Here is a 13,377-nt window from a genome sequence, read left to right on the forward strand (position 1 = left end):
TTGGAAGATAGCTAGGTTGTTAGAGCAGAAACTTTCTTTGTTCATAAGATTAATGGGAGTTTGGAATGGGGAGAAGAGACAGTTGGGAAGACCTATATATCATACAGACCAGTTTTCTACTGATTCAGTGCCCTTAAGCTGCTTCTCTGTCCTTTAAGATTTATCTATAAAATGAGTATGTTATATGCTCTTTTGTATGCTCTTTTGTCTGTTCCAGAATAAGCTAGGAAAATGAAGAGAATTCTCTTTTAAAGGCTTAGAATTGTTAATATAAATGATGAGATATAACAACCTAAAATCTATGTAGTTTACCTTATTTTGTACAAAGATGTGGACCCCATTTTGTCACTTCTTGGAAATTAGGCATATGGATCTTTGTTTTTAACAAGTAACTACAGATGATTCTAAAAGCAGGAAAACTCTCCTTAGAGGAAAAACAGGAACTGTGTGTTTTAACATACTTTTCACAGAGCCCAGCACATTCTAGCACATGTGGATGTTTAGTGAGACTGTAATGCTGGATTAGGGGGAAATTTAGAGGGTTTCTAAGATAGTAAGTCTAGTTGCAGCAGTTCTGTTCTTATTAAAGTATTGGGTAGAGGCCATAAACTAATCCTTTAGAGGAGCTATTTAATCCTCTTGTTGCTGAAAATCACTTGTCTTTTAGGCTGTCAATGAGGTTAATTTTTGGTTTTGTTTTATATTTAATTTATAGCAGAGATTGGGCAAAAACCCATTTCTGGTTTCATATTATAGTTACAGAGAGTAATAGCACCAAGTGATTGTCATCATCTCAGTCAATGTTTTTTTAAAAATCTTTGGGGTAGTATTTCAACAAACCAGTAGTCTGGACTTGTGAAGCTCTGTCCAAATACCAGAGACTACATCTTAACTATTCTCCTTCCCCCTGATATCTCTGGGTTACCGAAGGCAGTGAGACTGAATACTGTGTGTTTTGAAATTGTCAACTTACTTTTCTGTTTTTTTCTGAAAAGCTTGACTTTGTGATGTGGTTTTTCTTTTTCTGTTCTATTCCTCCTCCTCCTCTTTCACAGGCGGCATGTTTTCTACCTTCAGCATCACTTAAATGGTAGGTTTCCTCACAGCGTGATCCAGTTGTCACCTGCCGACAGTCCTGGGGGAGCTTTGAATGACTTGCACGGCATCCCAGCAGGCCCCCACACATCTCAGGCGATGGAGGTGGATGGACTCAGTGACTTTAGCAAGCAAGGCTATTCCCAGGAAATCAAACGCCTGAAGCGGACCCCAGCTCCAGACTCCCTGGGCCTGGAAATGGAGCACAGGTTCATCGATCAAGTACTGTCCACCTGTCGGAACGTGGAGCAGGCCAGGTTTGCCAATGCATACAGAAAATGGCTAGTTACATTGAGTCAATGAAAGAGGTGAATTAGTCCTGCAAATTTCCCCTCTTTAGTGCAATATCGCTTTTCTTTCTTATTTACATAGTTGCATGAACTGTTTGCTACTATTGGCTAACTATGTGTTCTTCATCTTTAGGCTAAAAGTCCCTAGTAAATCTTTCGTCTTATTTATTTTGTTAAGAACTGGCATTCCTTTGGCGAGAAAATAATTGTGTAGTTCCTTCTTGCTAAACAGTGAGTCTTAACTTTTTTCTTTTTACCTTCTCATCCTGTGTGTTCCTATCTTTGAGACTTTGCTCATTTGATTCTCCAGATTGGTTCACACACACCTCAGCCCACCTCAGTGCAGTTGCTGTATAGGCTTTTCTTTTTTTTTTGGTAATCAAAAAGTTATGCTGTAGTTTAGCTTAAGAACAATACAAATTCAGAATTACTCGATCTAATTGCAGTTTTGAGAATCAGGATGGTCAGATAGATGAATTTGTTAAAATAAACACCGTTTCTCTTTCACTTGCATGTTATACTCAAGTCATAGGCCAATGTAACCAAAGTCAGAAGTATTGGAATTTATATGAACAACGTAGTTCTAATATAATCCATTTTTAAACTAATTATTTTTTAAAAAACTAATTTTATGAGTTTATGCAATTGTAGTGGAAACTTATTTTTACTACTAGCTTTGATAAGTTTTTTTACCTCAATCAATTAAAATCAATTTTAAAAACCCTAGAATGCCATTTTTAGTTATTACTAATTTTCCTCCAAATTCACCATGCAATATGGCAGGCTTATGCATAGAAATGTATCCATTAAAAACCTTACTTTGTAAAGTTTTTAAGTTACTAAGGAAACACTGGATAAACTACAAAATTTTTATGAAGGGATTATTAAGTTTGCTGGCAAAAGCCAGGGGGAAAGAATAGTTTTGAAGGTTAGTTCTTCAGTCTTTATTTTAAAAAATAAAACAATTTAGAAACTTTGATACTGAATTTATCAGGGATGAGGTACCAAAGTATCCATCTTACCTTTTCAATAATAAGGGCTGCATTTTTCAGATAGGTGAGACAGATGCGGTGAAAGCACCGGGTTTTATCTGATTTCTTGATATGAAGCAGTGCTTTGCATTTCTTCTTTCCACACACCTTTCTCTTTATTTTCCCCATCCATGGTTTTTTTTGGTCATCTTCATTTTTGTATATTTTTCCTTGTCTATTATATTTCATGGATGTAAACTAAAGATATTCTCCTATGTGTTTCCAGTTAATTCCATACCCCGTTAAACACACACGAAACATGAATATAAATTGCCCCCCTAGAAGTTACCCTAATGATGCTGTTATCCTGTGTGTATAAAATGTAGTAGTGGCTGAAACAGTGTGACCACTATGCTTTGCCTGTTTTCCTCTTTTTGTGCTAGGCTACCTGTAGGGTAAGAAGACATGTAGGGAAAAGCAGACCTCTCCTATCTCACTGTTACGGAGACTCCAGACTTGAGTGAGGAACATTGCCTTAAGGGAAAAGAATAGGTCCTTTACTTGTGTGTCATGATTTTGTTGAGTGGCAAACTATCAAGTGAGACTTAAGAATACCAAAAAGCTTGTCTAGGCTGGTACTTGTAGACAGAAGCTGCTCTTCTCTCCTAGGGCAAAAATTACCCTTTTATAACTTTTTGTAGTATTTAGGTGAGAAAATGATTGGCATTATGAGCATAATTTTATAACCTTTTATGTACAAAGCATATTTTGAATCAAATACCTCAAGGTCTACCTAGACCTCTGGATGAAACTATTACTTTATGATTTTTAGCAGCTGCAGGGCTTGAGGGGTAAACTACACACAGATGACATGGAGATCCAGTCAGTTTCACTAATGTATGTTGCCAGATTTTGGCCTCACTGTTACTTTTCTTCCAAGGATCATTTTAAGTATCCCGACTAATAGGGCTTGTTATGCTTTGATGTGTGAGTGTGAGAGTGTCAAGACATGAGTTTAGACAATCTCCTGTGAAACATCAGCTAAATTTTATAATATTCCACACTTTTTTATATCTTTCACAAAGATTCTTGCCCTTCTTTGATGTTAACTGTCTTCTTGTGTTTTAAGTCTCTTAACTCACCCCTGCACAAAGCCATGCAGTCCTTTAATATACCTTGGTCTCCTATCTTCCTAATAGAAGGAATTTTAAGTACCAAGTAAAAATACAAATATCCAAAGGATACAGTTTGTATCTGACTCTTGTGTGCTACTTTATTTCTAAAATTTGTAGTTTTCTAGTGTTCATTCACAGAAAAACATAATATTGCCCTTTATAGTTGTGTGCTTTACTCTGAGTGGTTGACATCCAACTCACTAGCTGTAGTATGATAATATCTCTTGGACTGAATGAGCTCATGCTGTGGAAAGGATGTGTCTATTTTTAGAGACTCATTAGTCTTCACTTACTTTTCGATAAATATGTCACTGTTAAAAGATGATTTAGATTACTACACATTTCATCCAACTTTCACTGGAAGAATTGTAGACCATCCTGGGTCAAGAATACTACTGACAAGTTAAAAAAAAAGCAATAAGATCTGTAAATATCTTACAGATACAATATCTGTACAATCACTCCTCCCCAATCTTTTACTTTTTTAAGTGTACCTATTTTGGTAATGTGTTCCCAGATTCTGTCTGCCTTGCATATTGTAAGGACTTATTAAATATTTATTAAATTTATGAATGATTAACTGAAGATGGGAAAATTAATCATGAAGGATGCGTAGAGTGAGTTATGATTGAGAAATTGATGGAGTAGAGCACTGAATTGTCAATGAATGATGTATTCTGCCTTCATGATACTTAGGAGCAGCTATTGCATATAGAATAAGTTAATTTAGATTTTTTTCTTCATTAAACTACTTTGTTTATGCTTGTTAAATCCCAGCCAAGAAATGCAGCTGTATAATATCAATTAACTGTACTTTAATATATATTAAAAATTCGTAGAAGAATGAAGACCATTTTCATTAAGAACACTACTTTCTATTCATTTATAATGTTGGAGGACAGATCTTGCCCATAGAGCCAGAGCCACTTTTGGAGTATCTGAAGAAACTGATTTCAAAGATTTGTTGATCTGTATCTCTGCATAAGTAGTCGTTTTATGCATCTCCTTTTCCCCTCCACAACTTGAACTTTTTTGATATTTCTTAAACCTGTGAGTCATTTTTTTTAAACTTCAGGATTTGATACCTTTTAGTGTCCCCTTTTTCTTTTCTGTGTTTTAGCATTTTATCTCTGGGCCCAGACTTTGAGTCATATTTCTTATTCCAGTGGTACAATTCTAATTTAAATTCAAGGCTTCATTATTTATCAGATTAAATATACAAGATGTCACACAAAGCCACTTAAGTCTTCAGATAAGGACTTAGTAACACAAGACATGTCAACAGAAGTTCTTGGATTTTTATGTGGCTTTTTTGTATCACGCATATATATGGTGATACACTATCATTTAGATATATTCAGGTCATGTGAGTTTATGATTGTCTAGATATATGCATGTATGTGTGTGTAAAACTTAATATTTTTGAGAACAAATTGTCAGTCTAGTATTTTTCTCTTAATAGCACAAGATGATATCGGACATGAGGGCTAAATATAAATTAAGAATGCTACCACTTGCTATGCAACAATCTAATTTCTACCTTAGTTCCCCTTTATTACAGAAGATGCTAAAGATTTAGTTTATCAAAGGAAGTTAGAAAACACTTTTTTTTTTTTGCAAAAAGCTTTTGTAAGCTTAATTATTTTCTTACTAGAAAATTACATTTTAAAACTTTAAAATATTTAAAGTATGCTAGAAAATTTGAACAGCATTATAACAGCTGAACTTTTTGTCTTCTAAATAAATTTCTCAAATAGAGCTATATAGACCCTAGCACTTTACATGCTGCCGCCCTCCTGTGCTTGGGTATACTCTGTGATGTGCTCCTGTTCATTAGAGAAGTACATGAAAGCAGAGGAAAGCTTAGGCAAGTTCAGTGTTTTGAAGGCAGTGAGCAGGAAAAGTCAACCCTGAGAATTCCATTTACCGTCACATAGTATCTTTTAAAAAATAACTGTGCATACTGTGTTTATTTGAGTGCCTTTCTTACTTTTTGCTGAAGCAAGATTATGTTTAAGTTTAATTAACCTTTAGGTAAAAATCAAAGGGTGAAAATTTTATTAAACAGTTGATTGATTAGTTATTTTATTTATTCCAACTGCTAGGCATGGTGTAGTGGAATATACTATCCTTAAGTGAGTTACTGATATGAGCAAGAAGGATGCTTTGGTTTGCATTTTCAAGCACCCTACCAAGAAGAATTAGTTCTTTCTCAGTAACAGCTAACTTTTTTGGGGTTGGAGGCATCATGTTTGGAGGATGGCATATTCATAACTAAAGATCAGCCTGAAAACTGTGCAGCCCATGTTTAAAGGGAAACAGTGGCTCTCTGTCCTAACAGAAATGCCATATGGTTGTCCTAAGTGAAACCTTTGCCTCATTTTAAGGTCTTTTAAGAACTCCTTCCCAGATTCAGGCTTATGGATGATAGTTGAGAGGGGGAAAAAAATGGAAGTTTAATCTTTTCAAATATTGGAGGAACAGAAGTAAATAATGAGATGAAATTTAAAATGTGGCTTTTTATGTATTTGGGTATGAAGAGAGGAAGGATCAGAATTCCATATTTCCAGATAGCAAATAACTGTTAATTATATTTAAGATTCCAAAGTGCTTTTCAGAGAACTGTTGAATATATATTCCTAAAGGACAGCAAAAGGTCATGTTTATGGTGGAAACAGAAAACTATTGTGTCAGTTGTGGATCTGGGGATTAGGGACCTTAGGCTCCCAACTTTGACTTCTGTATTCTCACCAGGCCATGTTAACACTATAAAACCAAACTGTTTACTTAAAAAAAAAAGAAGAAAAAAATAGCAGTAGCTTACTCTGTTGATGAAATCTTGTGCTTCCAAGCATATTATCTAATATATAGTTTGTGCTTTCTGCACAATAATATGGCCCACAAAGCTTAACCCTGGCACTTCTTTTATTAATCTGTTATTATTCCTCAGGGTGTAGAAAATTTAGTAAATTTAGGACAAAACTTTATATTCAGTGGCAAAAAAAAGTGAAAATATGCTAATATATTACTAGCTCTTAAAAGTTGTAGTGTAGATAGTATTTTTTATAAACTCCTACCAGTGCAGTAGCTCATAGACACTCGGTGACTGCCTCCTTGTTCATCTCACTGCTTCAGTCCCTATGGCGCTATTATGAGTGTTCTCTTACACATGTCTTCTACAGAAATGACTTTTGTATTGTATTATTTTCCATGTTTAGCAGAGGTAGGGGTGTTTTAGTTGGTATAAGTCTCAGTTTTTGGAAATCCTTTTGGAAAAATGATTACTTTTGGTTTTCAAACTGATAACTCTTTTGCTTCTTAAAACTTCAGTTTCCCTGAGAGAATGTTTTGTGTGGAGGCCTCGTATACATGTTCAATACGTTGCATAATGCCTTGCACCTTGTAGGAACTCAACGGGTCAGGATTGTTAAAGGCTAGAAAGTTAAAACTAGCTTGTTTATCTTATTATTGTCCATATTCTTAGCTTCAGGAGAAACACAGTATTGTGTTCAAGATACATAATCAGGTTCAAACATACACAGCAATGATATACAGCTGTATAACATTGTAAGTGAAATTTAGATACTTTTAAGGCATACATATGTGTGTGTATTCACATATATATATGTATATATGTTTAAATGAGATTTGGAATTTCATCTTATATAGTAGTTTTACAAAGAATTTTATCCAAAGGACTTTTATTTTCATACTTGTTTGAAGTGCTCCTGTTTAAAAGCAGTTTTCTTTATTACACCAGCCCCTGTCGAGCAAAATTGGAAACCTAACACAAGTGCCCATTTGCTTGAATTAACCAGATATTGGTGTAAACTGTTCATAGTAAGTCTTTGGTTGCTTATGAACCATGACATTTTGACTCTTCTTCCATACCTATAGGGAATCAGCCTTAATTTTATGTATGGCAGTCACTTTCCTCAAGGTACTATGCAGCATACTTCAAATGTTTATCTTTATAAAGCAATCAATAATAAATTTGAGATTTTTCAATGTCGTAGGGATGAACAGTTTCACACGTTCAGATATTGATTCATACAGCAGTCTGTTAGAAATGCTAATACTTTATCCTGTCTTCACAAATGTCATCTTGCATTTGGAGCAGATTGTTTTCTTATTAAAGAACGAGTATAGGCTGAATGCAGTCATAGTAGGTGCTCAATAAATACTTGGTGGATTGTTGATCTAACATCAGTGTAACAGCTTTCAGAAAGGAGACTGTTGTCATCTTTTCATTGAAGAGTATATTTTTATAGTAATATATGTTTGAAACTGGAAATTTTTCTCATTTGACATGAATTAGGCTTATTTAGGTTGGAATTAGTTAACATGTAATAAAAATTTAATTGTTTATGTAGAAATGGTCTGAAGATAGATATGAAAAGTTTAAGTAACTGTGCAAGACACATTCATGAATGTGATTAAATGTCTTAATAGGCTGCCGAACTCTAGAGAGAATTGCTGTAGTCTTCTGTCAGATTCTGTGTTGGTCTATCTAGTATTTTCTAGTATCTCTCTGTGCGTGCATGCTCAGTTGTGTCTGACTCTGCAACCCCATGGGACTGTAGCCCACCAGGCTTCTCTGTTCATGGGATATCCCAGGCAAGAATACTGGAGTGGGTGGCCATTTCCTACTCCAGGGGATCTTCCTGACCCAGGGATCAAACCCACGTTTCTTTGTCTCCTGTATTGGCACGCACCACCTGGGAATCTCTTTTCTGGTATAAGTTCTGTTTACTTCTCCCTAAGTCTTGGTTACTTTCCAGTAACCAAGTAGTTAACTTAAAAGTAGTCATAGCAAAATGAGGAAGAAATTTGTATGAATAATCTAGTCATTTGAGCCTGTTAATTTGTGACTTTCAGAGCATTTTTGACAGTTTACCTAATTCAAACAGATGTAAACAATTTAAAAACAAGCATTCCAACCTGAGATGTGACAAGCGGAGTATGCAGCACAGGCACAGTTAGGCAGTGCCTCCTGAAGAGATTGCCGATGCATGCCTAACACTGGCTTCTGACTGAGGTGACCGCTGTCGGCATTATATATTGGCGTTTGTTGTTCCTAGGAGAATAATGGTGTATATATGGAGTATGTGCTAGGTTAACTTGTTTTTGAATTGGAAAAAATAAAAGACGAGGTATTACAAATACACCAAATATTTATACACCCTGCTACAAAGAAACTAAAAAAAGGAAAATGCTGAAAGATCAGTGATCTTATTTTTTCTTCATAGCTTCTAAAAAATTTTTTTTCACCTCAAGTCTCTTGGACACTAGGCAATTGCTTACTCTAAAACTGAGGGACTTTAAAGTATAGTTCTCAGACACGATATTCTATTAGAATTCACGAGGTCTGTTAATTTTGCATGCTTAAAGACTTTCCAGAAAATGGAGTAATTAAGTTGCAGTCAGTGTTAAGATTAAATGAACAATGTAGGTTATAATTAAATGGGACAGTTACATGTATGATCTGTGGTGCAAGGTTAGATCCTGGGTGTTAAAGATAAGTTTGACTAACTTATGTTACTGAAGATAATAGTTGTCTTCACTCTGATTGCACTGCTGTTTTTCTTAAACTATTTTCCCCCAGTATTACAGTCAGCATTGAATTTCATTTGGCATTTACCATATTCTAGTTAATGTTTTTTAAGGATTAAATATTTTGTGAATTCTTTTTACACTTAAAACGTGTACCTTGCAGAGGGATAAAATGAAATAATGTATTTACAGTGTGTGCTTATGGTGTTCTGTGAGCTAGTAGTCCAGAGTGCTTTGAGTGATGCTAAATTCTAAGGCTGATATAATGACTATAGTTTTTCTGTATCAGTGCTGTCCAGTAAAAGCAAATGTAAGCTACATAACGTAATTTAAAATTTTAAAGCTAGTAGCCACATTAAAAAAAGAAATACCTAAATTAGCTTTAATAATATATTTTAATTAACCCAATATATTAAAAATATTATCTTTTACATGTGTAACCTATATACAGAATTGAGGTGTTTTACCTTTTTTTCCCATAGAAAGTCCTTAAAATTCAGCGTGTATTTTGCACTCAAGGCATCTCAGTTCTGACTAGCTACATTTCAAATGCTCAAAAAGCCGCTTATTGCTGGGGGCTGCTCTATTGGACAAAGCAGATTCATAGAGTACAAAGTATGGCTTTATTTTAAATTAGAGATGCTGAGGTAGGCATGAAATTATGGTACTTTAAAAATTATCTATTATACTTAGAATCGAACAGAATTATCCACTTGTTTTTTTTTTGCCTTCGTTTTAAATTTTCTTTAGAAGTTGGCTCAACCTGTTTCATTTTGCCAAGCATTATTTGAGGAAGTTATTCCATGCCTTGTAAAATACCATGATATACTGATTATAACCACACATTATTAATAATACATTTTTCAAAATGTTCACTAAATTCTGTCCTGTTTCTTCAAAATAATAGCTTAAAATGCATGTTAATTGTATATCTGTACCTATTTTATTCTTATCATTATAATACAATAATGTGTATTTAGCAAATAGCCCTAGGATTCTAATCTTCCCATGCAGCTGTCCTCCAGTACTTATTGGTACACTTATTAAATTGTAATAAGCTGAAGAAAAGTAGAATGAAACCATTCTTTTTTTTCCCATTAGATTTGTTTTTATCATGTGACCATGTACCAAGCCAGCTATAAATTATATTTCTGTAGAATATGGAAAATAGCATTTATGTCTTATCTTTGCTAAATGTTTGCAATTTTAAAGTAAACTTTCATCTCCTAAAATGAGTGTTAAGTATGACTTTATTTTTACTTGTAGTGTTTTAAAATTCAACTTCAGTCCCCCAGCCTGTCTTATTTAATTGCTGTGATCGTGATAGTTGGGTGGAGGTGTGAGCGGTTGTCTGTGTGAAACCAATGATCTGATTACATTTGTAAACAGAGTTTTAAAATATCATTTGTGTCTAGAACATTAAAACAAAACGCCAAAAACAAATGAGAGAAATTGTCACAATTGTCTCTAGACTGCATTGATAATGAATAGTCGACTTAACGAAATCATCAGTATGACTAGATATACTTCTTCCTATATATTTCAAATAAAGGTATAGAACAGGGAATTACTTGATTATTTCAGTGGTGCATCCCATGTTTTCTTAATCTGGAGTCTCACTTCTATATAAGACAGAGCATTTAGAGTTACTTAAAATGTATAATACATACGTAAGCTCCAAAAAGTATTTGATGAAATGGACACTTTTTTTTTAACTCAAATTTTAAATATTTTATGGACTTCCTCCATGGTTCAACGGTTAAGATTCTGTATTCCCACTGCATGAGGCACAGGTTCGATCCCTGATTAAGAAACTAAGATCCCACATGCTACGTGTGTGTGACCAAAATGTATATATATATATGTTTCAAAAGGATGTTTTGTGGGAAAAGGCCTTTGTTACTTTGTCCCATGACTACTAAGGATTATATTTTAAATAATGGACTACTATTGTCTACATCTGTTTTTGGTTGTAAATAGGATATAGATAGATACAGATATAGGCTTACCTGGTGGCTCAGGTGGTAAAGTATCTGCCTGCAACGCAGGGGAAGTGAGTTCAATCCCTAGTTGGTAAGATCTCCTAGAGAAGGGAATGGCAACCCACTCCAGTATTCTTGCCTAGAGAATTCCATAGACAGAGGAGCCTGGTGGGCTACAGGCCATGGAGTCACAGAGTCGGACATGACTTAGCAACTAAGCACACACAGCAAGATACAGAATTTATTGTGCATTGGGTCAAGTACCATGAACAATGTTTAGCCCACAGTATTGTTTTTGATTTGATATCCTAGGGAAGGGAAGTAGTTTACTAAAGACAGTCTTAATTTCAATGAGTAATCAGATTACATAAGAAATCTGACAACAGTTAGTATTACCAAAGTGCTTCACCTAATAGGATACTCCTTGAACAATAACAGAGGCAGGATAATATACTAGCCAGTTACAACTTTTAAATATGATAAACCTTTCATCATTTGTCTGTATTTGGCAATATCACTTTCCTCATGCTGGAAGCTCAATTTTTTGCTTTTGGTGCTCCCCCCCCCCCTTTTAAATTAAATGGCATGGCTTCTGTCTTTTCACTCAACTCCAGAATGGCTAGACTGGGCATCAGCTATATTTAACAAGTTATAGTAAGCCTTTTTCTTATAAGAAGTACAATATTATCATATGTGTCCCATGTTACAGCAGAAGTTGAAAATAGAAGCAATAATTTTTATATTGTCTTTTCTTTCAAAGAAAGATATTTAGAATAATCCTGGTTGCTAAGAGAAATTTCCTTACCACTCCTTAATTATATGAACAGACAGATAATACTTTTGAATTTACACTTTCATTATTGGAATCCTCTGAATATGTATAAATCCTGTGAAGATATATAAATCTCTTGTATTAGATTCCTCATGTACCTCTCACATTAATTATAGGTGACTGATGCAAGGTCAGCTTTCTGTGTTGGGGAGAAATGGGCTGAAATGGCCCTCCATCATATTTCTGTATTCTAATATTTCTTAAATTGCTAGTGATCTCCCTAGATACACTGTTGAGAGGATACTGGAAAGTGAGTGAATAAGTGGGATTGTTGCCACATTAGACACCCTGTTTATTTTATTTTCAAGGAAGTTTTGTAGTCTCCCCGCCATAGCTCAGTTGGTAAAGAATCCGCCTGCAAAGCTGGAGACCTGAGTTCGATCCCTGTGTTGGGAAGATCCCCTGGAGAAGGGAAAGGCTACTCACTCCAATATTCTGGCCTCAAGAATTCCGTGGACTTTATAGTCCATGGGGCCGCAGAGAGTTGGACACAACTGTGCAACTTTCACTCACATGCTCACACCTACTAAGGGCCCCTGGAGCAAAGATAATCACTAGTTCTCTCTTGTCTGTCACTAAGGCGTGACACATCTAATTTGTGACATTGATCTCATACAAGTCTTAATGTTAGTTATTCCATGTGAAGAAATTTTTAAATTAAAGCATTTCATGTAGTATTTACTATAGTGAAAAATGGGAAACAACTTGAATACACAACAGTAAGAGATTCAGTAAATTGGCATTTTCCTACAGTGGTATAATACATACCTTACCATTATAAAGAAGTATATAAGATTCTAATTTTATTTAAAAATTAAGATTAATTCCCATTTCCAGTAGTGGCAGGACCAACACTCCTACTGCTGCTGCTGCTGCTAAGTCGCTTCAGTCGTGTCCGACTCTGTGCGACCCCGTAGACGGCAGCCTACAAGGCTTCTCTGTCCCTGGGATTGTCCAGGCAAGAACACTGCAGTGGGCTGCCATTTCCTTCTCCAGTGCATGAAAGTGAAAGTGAAGTCGCTCAGTCGTGTCCGACTCTTGGCAACTCCATGGACTGCAGCCTACCAGGCTCCTCCGTCCATGGGATTTTCCAGGCAAGAGTACTGGAGTGGGGTGCCATCGCCTTCTCCAACTGGACACAACTAAAGCTTTTGGGAAAAAATACTAAAATTTTTCTTCAAAGCAAAATAAATAAAAAGAAATCCAATCATACTGAAACTGCAGGATGCCCAACAGCAATAGAACCTTAAAAGTAACTGATGATAAGACATTATACCAATAACTGACTTCCCATTCAGTTCAGTTCAGTCGCTCAGTCGTGTCCGACTTCTCATAAGCAACATTTAAAGTCAGAAGACAGTGGGAAAGGTAAGCTCAATGTGCTGGAGTGATGTAACTGCCATTATAGAAATCTATATACAGAAAAAAGCTATTTGAGGAATTATATATATTGGGTTGGCCAAAAGGTTTGTTCAGGTT

General features: G+C 35.3%; 1 protein-coding gene across 2 annotated transcripts in view; it reads left to right on the plus strand.

Moving 5' to 3' along the window:
* Positions 1 to 10,316, plus strand: part of PTAR1 (protein prenyltransferase alpha subunit repeat containing 1) — a 50,363-nt gene extending 40,047 nt beyond the window's left edge. For both annotated transcript variants that reach the window (XM_012123470.5, XM_042243365.2), the window contains one exon: positions 1,056 to 10,316. In XM_012123470.5, coding sequence (XP_011978860.2) covers positions 1,056 to 1,398 — 343 coding nt within the window. In that variant the 3' untranslated portion in view covers positions 1,399 to 10,316. The remainder of the gene's footprint in view (positions 1 to 1,055) is intronic.
* Positions 10,317 to 13,377: the final 3,061 nt, after the last annotated feature.

Source organism: Ovis aries, chromosome 2 (assembly GCF_016772045.2).
Source record: "Ovis aries strain OAR_USU_Benz2616 breed Rambouillet chromosome 2, ARS-UI_Ramb_v3.0, whole genome shotgun sequence".
In the NCBI taxonomy this organism is placed as follows: Eukaryota; Metazoa; Chordata; class Mammalia; order Artiodactyla; family Bovidae; genus Ovis; species Ovis aries.